Below are 13,821 nucleotides of genomic sequence, written 5' to 3' on the forward strand. Positions count from 1 at the left end.
GTAGTGTATGTATGTGTGTGTGTGTGTGTATATATATATATATATATATATATATATATATATATATATATATATATATATTACATTTATGCATTTGCTCAAGGACACAATGGTGATGGCTATGGGGATTAAGCCAGCAACCTTCTGATTACCAGTTACGTGTTTTAGCCCACTATGCAACCACCACTCCACACCATATATATATATATATATATATATATATATATATATATATATATATATATATATATATATAGTGTATTGTGTATTCTATATATACTTTTTTCTTTTCAATATTTATCTATTTTTTATTCAATTTTAATTATTTTAAAAGTCTTGTTGCTGTTTTTGTATTGTTGTGTACTGGAAGCTCCTGTCACGAAGACAGATTCCTTGTATGCGTAAGCATACTTGGCAATAAAGCTCATTCTGATTCTGATTCTGAACTGAAGCTCCTGACCCGTATCTGCATGATTTTATGCACTGCACTGCTGCCACACGACTGGCTGATTAGATAATCGCATGGATGGCTGCTGGTGCCAGATGGACTGGTTTGAGTATTTCTGTAACTACTGATCTCCTGGGATTTCCACACACAACAATCTCTAGAATTTACTTTGAATGGTGCCAAAAACAAAAAAAAAATATCAAGTGAGCAGCAGTTCTGCGGACGGAAACGCCTTGTTGATGAGAGAGGTCAACGGAGATTTGCCAGACTGTTTCGAACTTACAAAGTCTACAGTAACTCAGATAACCACTCTGTACAATTGTGGTGAGAATAATATCATCTCAGAATGCTATTCTGTGATGTGGGTTGGCGCTGATTTGGCGGCACAAGGGGAATCTACACAATATTAGGCAGGTGGTTTTAATGTTGTGGCTGATCGGTGTATATGTCGTCATGAAATCAGAAACCATCCCCTCTAAATTCAAAAACAAGTGGTCACAGAAAATGCATTTGACACATGGTAATACCAGGTGGAAACAGGGCATATGAGACCAGGTTGTGCACACAGCACCACAAAAACCTGAAGTTGCAGTTAGATTACAAAGTACAAGACAAAGAAAGAGGTTGCCTAGCCAACAACCAGTGCCATTTCCTTGATTTAATAAACCATTAAAAGTTGACAAGACTCTGATGTCCATGAGCCTTATGCCCTGTGTGTTAATGGTGCTTTTGGTGAAAGAGTTCAGATTATTTTTGACTGGCCAGGCATGAAACTTGTTTAAATTGGCAGGCCCTAGGAGAGAATAATGTCAAAGCAGACAGTATGCGTGACCCCTGTACTGTGCACGTGGAAAATTATGTATTTTACTTGACATTGTACAAAGATCACACACCACTATTATTGTACGAAATGAAACACAAGACCCAATTAGGTAGCATCCTTTGTGCCCATCAGAATTAATTATGTAATGAATGCATGATTTTGATTTATTGAATAATCCTGTACCTGAACTATAATAAGATTTTGTAAACTTGCCAAAGAAATTGCCGAAGGGGTCTTTGGCATATCATTCTGAAAATATTAAATCCAGGAGTCATGCATTCCCAAGGAGCCTATGTTATTGAATGTTTATAACTGAGGTGGTTTACGAAAGACAAGCAAACTGAAGCCACTTTATAAATGGTAATTAGTCGTGCTTGTTAAGGCAGGAATAATTGTTTTTATTGCTTACTTTGCATACGCGAATGCTTGGCCAATGTATTGCTACTGTTCTGTCCCTTTGAATATACATGCGCTCATTAGCTGTGGTGGTATCAAGCCTCAGGGGGGTGGTAGAGATATTTTTAATTCTGAGATTGGAAGCAGAACTGGTTGTTATTCAGTATCAATTGTATTTTCTAAGAAAAATACTGGAACCAGATTATTTTCATGACTTTTAGTTCTGTTAATGGTTCTTGAATGCACACTCTTGCACCGATGTGAATGGGACACCGTGCTAAAGTACCCAGCCAGTGCTTCCTACACTACTATTCTGGGAGCCATAACACCGATATTGAATCAGCAGTGCCAAAAATACATCAAGACCAGTGTAGTCCAATTCCTGAATGAATGACTCCTATGAGCTGATTCTTTTGAATCTACAAAGCAAAACATATAGTGCAACCAGTGAAGTCCGATTCCCATACAAATTACCGCTCAGCAGTTAAGGCTCTGGGTTACTGATCAGAAGGTCGGGGGTTCAAGCCCCAGCACCGCCAAGATGCCACTGTTGGGCCCTTGAGCAAGGCCCTTGACCCTAACTGCTCCAGGGGCGCCGTATCATGGCTGACCCTGCACTCTGACCCCAGCTTAGCTGGGATATGTGAAAAAAAGAATTTCATTGTATATGTGCAAAACGTATAATGTGTGATAAATAAGTATAATTATTAATTAATTAATTATGAGCCAGTTCTTTTGAATATACAGTGTCGGATTATTTAGCACAACCAGTGTAGTCTGTTTACGTAAAAATAAAGGCTCTTATGAGCCAGTTGTTTTGAATTGACAGTGCAAAAAATATACGCGACCAGTTTAATCTGATTCCCGAATTAATGGCTCTTATGAGCCGGTTCTTTTGAATCTACAGCACGACAAATATAGCAGAACCATTGTAGTCTAATTTCCGGATGTAAAATAATGACTCTTATGAGCCAGTTCTTTTGAATCAACAGCGCAAAAAATATACATGACCAGTTTAGTCTGATTCCCGAATTAATGGCTCTTATGAGCTGGTTCTTTTGAATCTACAGCATGACAAATATAGCAGGACCAGTGTAGTCTAATTCCCAAATGTAAAAAAATGACTCTTATGAGCCAGTTCTTTTGAATAGACTGCGCAAAAAATATACGTGACCAGTTTAGTCTGATTCCCGAATTAATGGCTCTTATGAGCCGATTCTTTTGTATTGACAATATGAAAAATATAGCATGACCAGTGTAGCAGAATCCCAAATTAATGACTCTTATGAGCTGATTCTTTTGATTAGACAGTGAGAAAAATATAGCGGGACCAGTGTAGACCGATTCCCGAATGAATGACTCTTGTGAGGCAGTACTTTTGAACTGATAGCGTGAAAATTATAGCACGACCAGTGTGGTACGATTACCAAACGAATGATTCTTATGAGCTGTTTTTGTTTATTTATTTTTTATAGAAAGTATGAAAAATATAGTGCGAGCAGTGTAGTCCCATTCCAGAACGAATTACTCTAATGAGCCGGTTCTTTTGAATCTACAGCGTCTAATTATATAGCGCAACCAGTGTAGTCTGATTTCTAAACAAATGACTCTTATGAGCAAGTTCTTTTGAATCTGCAGTATCTAATTATATAGCGCAACCATAGTAGTCTGATTCCTAAACAAAATGACTCGTATGAACCTGTTCTTTTAAATCGACAGCATGAAAAATATAGCGCAATTAGTGTAGTCTGATTCCCGAATAAATTATTCTTTTAAGCTGGTTCTTTTGTATTGACCACTCGAAAAATACAGCGTGACCAGCGTAGTCCGAATCCCAAATGAATGACTCTTATGAGCCAGTTATTTTGAATCGACAGCATGAAAAATATAGTGTGATCATTGTAGTCCAATTTCTGAATGAATTACTTTTATGAGGCATACTTTTGCATCGATAGTGCGAAAAATATACCATGATCAGTGTTGTCTGATTCCTGAACAGATGACTCTTTTGAGCCGGTTCTTTTGAATCTGCAATGCGAAAAAAATAGTACGACCAGGGTTGTCCGATTCCAAATCGATGGACTCATATAAGCCAGTTGCAGAAAATATAGCGCGATGAGTGTAGTCCGATTCCCAAATGAATAACTCTTATTAGGCAGTTCTTTTTAATGAATAAAAATCTTAATGTGCCGCTGGAATTAAACCAAGAATTGATAGTGTGTTATGTGTACTAATGCTTGATGAGTAATTTCTGGATGGTTGTTGATACAACATTGTGCTATTGAAGATACATGTTATAAGTTTTGTTTTATTTAGTTGTATTTTAAAAAAATGAATGAATTAATAAATGATCTTAATCAAAAATCTGTGCAAACATCTTTCGAAAGAATCTTTTGTTAAAATCTGAAATGATCTCATCATTTGTTAACAGACTGCTGAGGGCATTAAATCCAATAAAAATTGCATTTCTTATTTCCAAAATATTTCTTTCTCAAAAGTAGTAAAAGAATTGATCATGGAACCATTACAGAACTGGAATCATTAAGAGGAATCGGAACCGGAATAATGAAATTCCTTACGCTTCCCCTTCCCATTCAAATCTATGCCATTAAACAGAATGTGTTAGGGTTATGTAGTAGGTAGTTTAGTAGTTAGATTAAACATGTCAACTTTAACTAACTTGCTCAGCAGGATTAACTTCAAATTGTTGCTCCACCATAACAGTTGACCAGATACTTTGGCATTTGAATAAATCCTGAACCCTAAATATAGAACTTCAGCATGCAACTTGTCCTTTTCTGTTTGTGCTATGGACATGAAGTGGTTTGTTGAGAGCTATTATTTTCCTGAGCGAATGGATTTGCGATTTTCTGGTGGACGATAAAACAGGCAAAAAAATAAAAATCCCATAGACTTTCATGGAAGGAAGGACCCGAGCCATATCTAGGGACAAGAATATCATAAAGACTTTGCGGTGGGCTTTTTTGACTTGGGCCAGTAAGCAACCACCTAGCAACGCCCTGGCACTGTCGTGGTGGGTTAAGCATGGGCATGAACCTCAAATCGAGGCATAAAGTCATATAGGACTCAAATTTAAAACCCAATCAGCTTAAGACCTCATTTTTAAAAAAATTTTTTTTTTCATATTTAAGAATATTAGAGCACAGAGTTTGAGTCTGTTGTGTGAGTTGACTGTGTTTTATTGTACACACTTTGCCGTGCCTTCTTCTAAATGTCATGTGCTGAAATTCACTAAATATGTGCTGCTCATTTCAAACTAAACAAATGTGCAACTACCGTGCCTCTTTCAATTACAGGAAATATAATTCTTTGAAATGCCTGAAAGTGCAAAGAAAGAACAGGTTTGATTTTAAATTATTCATACGCAGTGACAAACATATGGCGCTGTTTTTCTCACCTTGAGCTCCGGCGTTGTATGGTTCTTTATCATCTGTCTAATGTACACTGCTTGCCTGAAGGCATACTCTGTTTTGTAGGCCTCGGGCGATGCTTGAGTTGAGTTACTTTCTTTTATAGTTTGAGTATTGACTTCTCTACACTTTTATTGCTTTACTTATAGTAGCAATATGAATTTATTGCAGTCCTCTGCAGAAGTTTGAGTTTCTTGTTAGAGGTTTTTTGTGTAGTGACTTTGGTAGAGTTGCTTACTCCTCCTAAATTCAATAAGTAATTATTGCATTGGGAGTCATTCTGAAAGAACTGGAGTGAATTATTGCGGTATACTGTTGAAGATGTCAGACGGCCCATACTGGAGGTTTTGTGAAATCTAGGACTTGTTGTTTCACTCAGGGTACCTTTGAAAACAGCTAAGGGAGAACTCTATCATGGGTTCAACCCACAGGAAAGGAAAAATTACAAATTAGCTCTCTTTACATGAAAATCAACATGAAATCAAACTGACCCTATTTACATTCATATTGCATTTTCCCAGTTTTATTGTGTGTGATTTATTGGGGCACATGTTATTCCAAAGTAGGACTGTCATGATTATGAAATTTGGTTGACAATTAATTGTCAAACAAATAATTGCAATTATGACGATTAATTGTCTCTTTAAGGGCTTTCACGATTATTTGTCACATAAATTGTCATATTTTTTTAAAGTGTGCTCTTTTTCCTGTATGTGTGCTTTATACACTTTAAGAAGTATTTTTTACATATTTAACTTCATGTCATTCAGTTTTTAAAACCTTAAAAGTAAATCATAGTTTATTCCTATTTTATTATAATCAAATAATAAAATAGGAATAAACTATGATTTACTTTTAAGGTTTTAAAAACTGAATGACATGAAAAAAATGTTTTAAATATCAAAATATTGTTAAATACTTAAAATATGTCTCTCTTTTTGGTCTACTTTAGTTTTGGTCAATTGTACATTTAAACTTGTTTTTTTTTTAACTCATAAATGTAATATTTTTTTAAATAAAAATAAAATATAATATGTATAGACTGTATATATTATTATATTTATAGTATATTTTTTTATTATACTGTGCAATAGTAAAACATTTATTTTCGAATTTCTTCACTTTCACACGTTATTTTAATGCTCGGGTTAAACCCACGAGCCCTTATTTGTCATGAAGCAAAACCTTTGAGATTTCGTTTCATTTTTTTTACATTTGCCATTAACACCATCGTTTGAAGTGAAACCGGAGCACTTTACATTCACTCTCAAAGTTTATACTTGTTCATTTATATTTTCGTGGGCGTTTGGCCTGTGCCTCTGCTGACAGCATGCATGAGAGCGCTTCACACATGCTCTTCAGGACAGGAGTTGGTTGACATCTGCTGTGCGGTTCAGTGATGCTCAGACTCGGAGTTGACACTCTGAATGACACACAAACCATGCCGTTCATACCATTTATGCAGTATATTCACTTAAAATTCCCTTATTTGGGCATTACATTTTGATTGGAATTTGAATGCCCAATAATTGCAGTTTTCACAAATAACCGCGGTTCGATCAAATAACCGTGATCAGACTGTTATTTAATAATCATGACAGGCCTATTCCAAATAATGAAAAAAGGTTGTCTTTGTAAGCTTCACTTTGTTTTTTTGTCTGTCTCTCCCACAGTTCTCTTCGGCCAGTTTATGTTCTTCCAGACGACCCCCAATGATGTGGTGGAGATCTTTGACGGACTCTCTAAGGATTCTCCCCTCCTCACCTCGATCTATGGATCTCACTCTGGTAAAAGGCTTTGTTTACCACTGCTATGTGAGAACAACTAAAGGCCAGTCTGCTGAGATGAGGCAACTTTAAACTGCATGGACTGCAGCAATCAGTTTTCATTTCTAACAGCTGTTCCGCTGCAGTGACTGCTGTGTTTTGTTGTTGATGTGATTCTGAGGAGACTACAGTGGAGTCCAAAAGTCAGAGAGTCCACCTAAAATATATGTGATTTTTTTTTTGTGTATTTTTACTTTATTTATATTTTTTATTAAAACCTGGAAATAAAAAGAAAGTCTAATGTTGTTGAATATTTGAAATGAAAAAAAGTGATGTGCAGCAAAATTTTAACCAATTACTTTGAAATTCTATATACTGTATTATTCAGTTCAACTCTTCACTCAAATTGTTATGCTGATAATATTAGTTTTATCTTCAATTAAAGGTTCATAATAAAAAAAGAATGAAAAATTGAAGCATTTTCATTAGTGGTCTCAGACCTTTGGACCCCATTGCACGTCCTGTGTCGATACAGTATTTCTTTTAACCCTATCGATGTAGCAGTACTCAGCAGAAATGCTGATCATTCATTTATGTCACTTTTGTAACTGCAGACCGATTACAAATCTCTTTTACTTTTCTCTCCTCTCCAAATTTCTGTTCTCAAAGGAGAACCGTTGCCGCTGAGCTCTGCCAATGAAATCACCATCAAATTTAAAACTGAGGGGCCAAACACGGCTAAAGGCTTTCATTTTGTCTATCAAGGTATGCACTTTTCAACTAATCTCAAGTAAAGTAAATTCAACAGTATGTTCGGAATACCATACCACTTTACTGTGCATACTATTTTTGCAGTATGTACACTGTGCACAGTATTTACCTTTTCTGTATGCATGGAATACCCAGAAGACCTACTAGATTTGACAATGAGTAGTACAGAGCACACTGCACAGAATACTGTATCCTGAAATGACCTTACATTTGCAGTGTGACGAATAACTCAGAAGTGAAATCAATTGTTATTCTGTCCTCCTCGACTCATTATTTGATCAGACTGCTAAAGTTTAAGACATTTTTACACAGAATTAGATTCAAATAGAAAAAATAACTGATTGTCCAAAATGAATCTAGTCATGTCATTTTTATTCGTATAGCACTTTTCACAACACACATCATTCAAAGCAGCTTTACAGAAAATTATGCTGTAATGTCTGTAATGTCTTTGCAGTAATGTATTCCATTTTAAGAGAAGTGATGCAAGCAGTGGTCAGAGAAGTGTTGCACGTCGTTTGATTGTATTGTGGTTGATAGCAATTTATTCACTGTGTAGTCCATTCTAAAACCAATATGATGCAGGCAGAGGTCAGGAGGTGTGCCTCGAGGTTCAGTTAGAAGCTTGTGGCAGCTCATTTTCGGTAAAGTCCATCCTAAGAACAAGGTGCAGGCAGTGGCCAGTAAGGTATCCCTTTTTGTACAGCAGAGTTGGCAGCAGTTCATTCTCTGTGAAGTCCATTGTAGTAGTTTGAAGTGATGCGGACAGTGATCATTGAAGTGCCCCTTGCTGTCTGGTTGGTACAGGTTGCAGTTAGTATTCATCTGTCATTGACACATAGTGTAGTGGTGGGAGTGGGACACTGGGCTCGACCGGAGATGGATCTGGCAGGCTCTGGTAACCTGGGAATTTATTTTATATGAAATAATATCAGCGTAGATGCCATTCACTTAATATTAAAGCAAAGTTATGTAGAATATGAGAAGTGTTTCCGATTACGGTAGACCTGCGGGTTGATGGATAAATTAGGTGTAGCCTATGCATATTGGGCTGATATGAACATATTTCATGGTTCTAGTCAGCACTCTAGCTGCTGCATTTTGAACCAACTGAAGCGTATTTATTGAACCTTCAAGACATCCTCACAGTTATGCATTACAATAATCTAGTCTTGAGGTCATGAACACATGAATTAGCTTTTTGGCATCAGAAACAGAGAGCATGTGTACTAACTTTGCAATATTTCTGAGGTGAAAGAATGCTGTTTTACAAACATTGGAAATGTGTTTTTTAAAGGATGGATTGCTATCAAACATAACACCCAAGTTCTTAACTGTAGAAGGTGATGTAACTGTACATCCACCAAGAGACAAATTACATTGCAGCATCTTATTTTCAGAGGTGTTTGGTCCAATAAATGATGATGAATTGAGTAGAAGGATATTTTTAGCCATCCAGTCTTTGATATCATTGATACACTCTGCTAACTTGGAGAATTGGGAAATTTTGTCAGGTCATGAGGAAATATAAAGCTGAGTATCGTTGGCATAACAGTGAAAACTTATTCAAAGGTTCTTGATAATGTCACCCAGGGGAAGCATATACAAGGTAAAAAGCAGAGGACATAATCCTGAGCCCTGCGGCACTCCATACTTTATTTCTACTTGATCAGACAATTCCTCGTTTACATAAACAAAGTGGCAGTGGTCAGATAAATATGACCTAAACCATGCTTATGCCTGTGCTATAAATATAATTATTATAATTATATGTATTAATTCTCACTCAATTAAATGTAGTAAATGTAACGGGGAGTTCATTTGGCAACAATGTAGCACACTAGTGTCTGAAACGCTTGATTTTAATTATTGCACACTATTTTACATACTATTTTTAAATAGCAGGCAGTATACTGTAAATACTGTGTAGTATGCAGTAAGCAATGGTATTCTATTCTGAATATGTGACAGTGATGTTTGAAACATTTAATTTGATATATTGCATACTGTTTACTTTCTATTTTTAAATAAATAGTAGGCAGCATACAGTACAGTATATACGGTGCAGTCTGCAGTAAGTAGTATGCTAGTATTCTATTCAGAATATGTGACACTATATCTGTTTTATTTATTTTTTTTACTTTTATATTTACATATTTTGCATACTGTTTCACATACTATTAGGAAACAGTAGACAGTATACTGTACAGTATATACTGTTCAGTGTGCAGTAAGCAGAACGCTAGTATTCCATTTTGAACACATGACTCTACTGCTTGAAATGTTTGTTTTTATAAACCGCATACTGTTTTACATACAATTAAAAAAAAAAAAAAATGTAGGCAGTATTCAGTAAGCAGTACACTAGTATTCCATTACAAGACTTTACTGTTTGCAGTGTTTATTTTTTACATATTGCATGCTGTTTAAATTAGCAGTATGCAGTATACAGTATACTGTGCAGTGTGCAGTAAACTGTATAATAGAATTCCATTCCATATATATGACTCTACTTTTTGAAATGTCACATTTTTAACTTATTTTTTTTAAGTATTGCATATTTAACATACTTTTTATAAGTTGGCAATATATAGTACAGTACATACTGCACAGTTTGCAGTTAGCATTATGCTAGTGCTGTTACGAACATGTCACTACTGTTTAAAACATTTATTTTATAGATTGCATGCTTTACATCCTTTTTAAAAAATATAGGAGTATATACCGTGCTGTATGCAGTAAGCAATGTACTAGTCTCCCTAGTATTCTATTCTGAACATATGACACTACTGTTTGAAACATTTAATTTGACATGTTGCATACTTCTTACCACATACTGTAAGCAGCATACAGTACATGCTGCACAGTAAGTACTGTGGTAAACAGTACACTAGTATTCAATTACTAATTTTTTTTTTTTTTTTTTTTTTTTTTTTATATATCCCAACCTGTCAATTCCTTCTCTCATTTCTGCAGCTGTTCCAAGAACCAGTGCTTCTCAGTGTAGTTCAGTTCCTGAGCCTCGCTATGGGAAGCGCATTGGAAATGACTTTGGATTGGGCACGGCTGTGCTATTCGAGTGTAACCCAGGTTACACTCTGCATGGTGCCAATGCCATCAGGTGTGAGGCCGTGCCCAACTCTCTCGCCCAGTGGAACGGCACTGTGCCAACATGTGTTGGTACGTACACCCCAATCCATCTTTCTACTCATTACTGCCCCCTACTGTTGGGGAGAACCTCTGGCATGGACGTCAACTATGGAAGGCAACCAAGCTGAAATGGAGGCTCTTTTCCAAAACCTGTTGAGCTGCTTACATAGGCAAAATTGTAAGACAAACAGGTGTGAAACAAAGGCTGGTAGGCAGAAAGATTATGTTGCCTTTTAAGATCCCTCATTTTGGCCAAATTCAAAAAGGTTGTATCACATGTAGTGCATCTTTGACACACAAAGTTGCTGCTTACTGTATGTAGAGGCATGTAGGCATGCCTATGTCTACGGCCTATGTAGGCAGTACACAGAAAGGCAGCTTACTATGATTAGAAACCGAGCTGGAGAGATTTGATTTTTATTAAAAAAAATTATGGAAAGCTAATGGAAGCTAATGGAGACAGGAGTGTTCCCACAGCATGGAGGAGCCTACTAAATGCAATTTCGAGCAAATGTGAATCTTGGGCAAATCTCTTGATGCAACCTGACAGAATACTTTCCTCCTAGCTGTGTCCTCATGCAGTTTAATAGAAATGCTCCTATGAGAGAATCAACAGGCGCTACAAGCAGAGCTGATGGTCCTCACGGTCTCACCAACCAATCAATATGGTATCATTTTCTGAGCATGGAGCACAAATAGTCCTGATTTTGTAATAAAGGCCTCATATCAAATTTTTTTCCCCTGAGGTATACCTGTTAGCCAAGGTTTCTTGCACCAAAAACAGCCATATTTTATTTTTTCATGACCATTTTTCACCCTCTCTCTGATACTAAGGAAATAAATGGCCTGAGCTTTGTTGTTGTGCCTTAAAGACTAATCAGTAAATGCCATTTTTGCATGTGAAATTAGTATCAGTGCTTTGCTGTTGGGTCCAATAAAGTTTTGAAATGTCCCATCCTTTAATAACAGCCTACTCACAAAGCCTGCATTTGGCAGATTGACAGCAAAAATAGTATGTCAGTGGAGTAGGGTGTCCGAATCAGTATTCATAAGAGTAAGTGTAACGCTAAAGTGTGCATGCACTGGACACTTTACTATTCCATAATGGCACAGAAACTGAAAAGATGTCTGATTAAAAAACGGGCGACTCTTTTCAACTATGTAATGGATACCAAGACAGTTGTGGTGCTTTTTTAACAAAACCAGAGCAAAATATATTCACGGCTGGTTTTAAGCACACAAGCACAGATATTACTCTTTTTCAGTGGTTGAAAATAAAGTTATAGTATCTTCTTTGTCTGATGATTTGGAGTAATATTATCTATACTAATTTCTCACAGGGTGGTCTAAGTTTCTGAAACACCTAGGGACCATTCACACTGAACATGTATTGGCTCTGTCCGCACTGTTTTTCAAAAGTTTTCCTATTTAAACATGCTCTAGACGGATGTCTTTTACCGCTACGCCACGTCTCGCTGTTTTTTTGTCTCACGCAGGAACAGTGTGGTTTTTAGTCACGTGTCAAGTTGAAAAGTACTGAAAATGTTTAAGAATGTGTCTTGAGACACCATGGGTTGCACAGAATGCACAGCATCTAGCTTTTTTAGATGCATGGACATCTTCGTGTGAACAGCCTCTAACAGTCAACATGTCGAAGCATGTCATTCAGTCATACACTTTTAGAAAAGACCAAATATTAGCAGTAAAAAAAACTATTTTCATTTATTTGATTAACCCTTCCGTGCAGTTGGCAATCAAGTAAAATTGCACTTTTTTCTGCTATAGTGGAACAAATATATTGCATTACGGATATTGGTTTATATATTTTTTAAAACTGTTCTAGGCTCTAGTGTTTTCTGGCATATTATAGCTTTCTTGTAAGTCTTTATATGAACCGGGACAAACTGACCTGAAACAACTTCTTTGTTACTTTTTTGTAGCATTGTTGATAAACTCAGGAAATTAATCATTTAAACATCGTCGGATCCAAATCATCTCCGCAGAGGATGTCATGAAATTTCGGGCAGAAAAGTTGAAGTTAAGCTGATGTAAATTAATGTTAAAAGTTCAAACGGGTCAGATTGACCCGTAACTAATCATCCAATTAAATGTTCTGAGTCTCGCTTTAGCTCAAGAACATGTTATGTGTTAACAACCCTAAAGAGGTGTCATTGTTAGAGGGTTTCTGACATCTGAAATTCAAGGATTTCAGAATGAGCCGTTTATGCATTTTAGTTCAATAGATGGTGTTCATTTACTGTGGAGCAAGTTTCTAGTTTTCAAAGTTGCTGTATTTTTTACAATTTACTCTTCTATTTCAAAAGATCACTTAAAATTCCTTTTTATGACATCTGTGACTGCATATTTGACATTACTGCACCAAGATTCTTAGTTTCTTGGCAACCATAAACAGCTTACAGTTAGACTAGACCTATATTACTTGAATATGGAATTGTTTATTTCATATTATTAATTGTAATTAATACAGCTCATTTTCCTTTTCCACCTTTCTATAAACACAATACGTCTCTCGAGGCTCGCTTTTCAGTGTCTTTACCATGTTTAAGATTGTCTAATGCACTTTTTGGGTTATTCTTAAGAGCACCCCTTAGCACATTTTGTAACACACGGCCTAGAGTGGATTATTGCTTTAATCGCCAATATTAAAGCATTTATTTATAACCTACAGTATAGCCAATGAAATATATCATATTTGCATTTGTACATTCCTGCTAGAAATAGGTAAATTGGAAACAGCAAAACTTTCCTTCTACACAGTCTGGTGTTGCTGTAAGGGGGTAAATCAAATTCCATGACACCTGTTTTCATTCATTATTTCCACTAAAGAAAAGGGCCTCAATGAATCATCAGGACTATTATTTTCATTTTCACAGTGTGTGCACAAAGCAGGCAGGGTTGCCATTGACAACCGGTCCACATAATTCTGTTCTTTATAGCATTTTTTGCACAGGTGCAGAATGCATCCATTACTACTTTAAACTTCGTCACTTTTTTGTGTCCTTTCTCCAATTAAAA

At 36.2% G+C, this 13,821-nt stretch overlaps 1 protein-coding gene across 1 annotated transcript in view; it reads left to right on the forward strand.

Moving 5' to 3' along the window:
• LOC127453076 (CUB and sushi domain-containing protein 3-like) overlaps positions 1-13,821 on the forward strand; it is a 435,789-nt gene that overhangs the window by 262,248 nt on the left and 159,720 nt on the right. The window contains 3 exon segments of the mRNA XM_051719109.1: positions 6,772-6,885; positions 7,534-7,629; positions 10,612-10,815. Coding sequence (XP_051575069.1) covers positions 6,772-6,885; positions 7,534-7,629; positions 10,612-10,815 — 414 coding nt within the window.

This window comes from Myxocyprinus asiaticus, chromosome 15 (assembly GCF_019703515.2).
Source record: "Myxocyprinus asiaticus isolate MX2 ecotype Aquarium Trade chromosome 15, UBuf_Myxa_2, whole genome shotgun sequence".
NCBI classification, from domain to species: Eukaryota; Metazoa; Chordata; class Actinopteri; order Cypriniformes; family Catostomidae; genus Myxocyprinus; species Myxocyprinus asiaticus.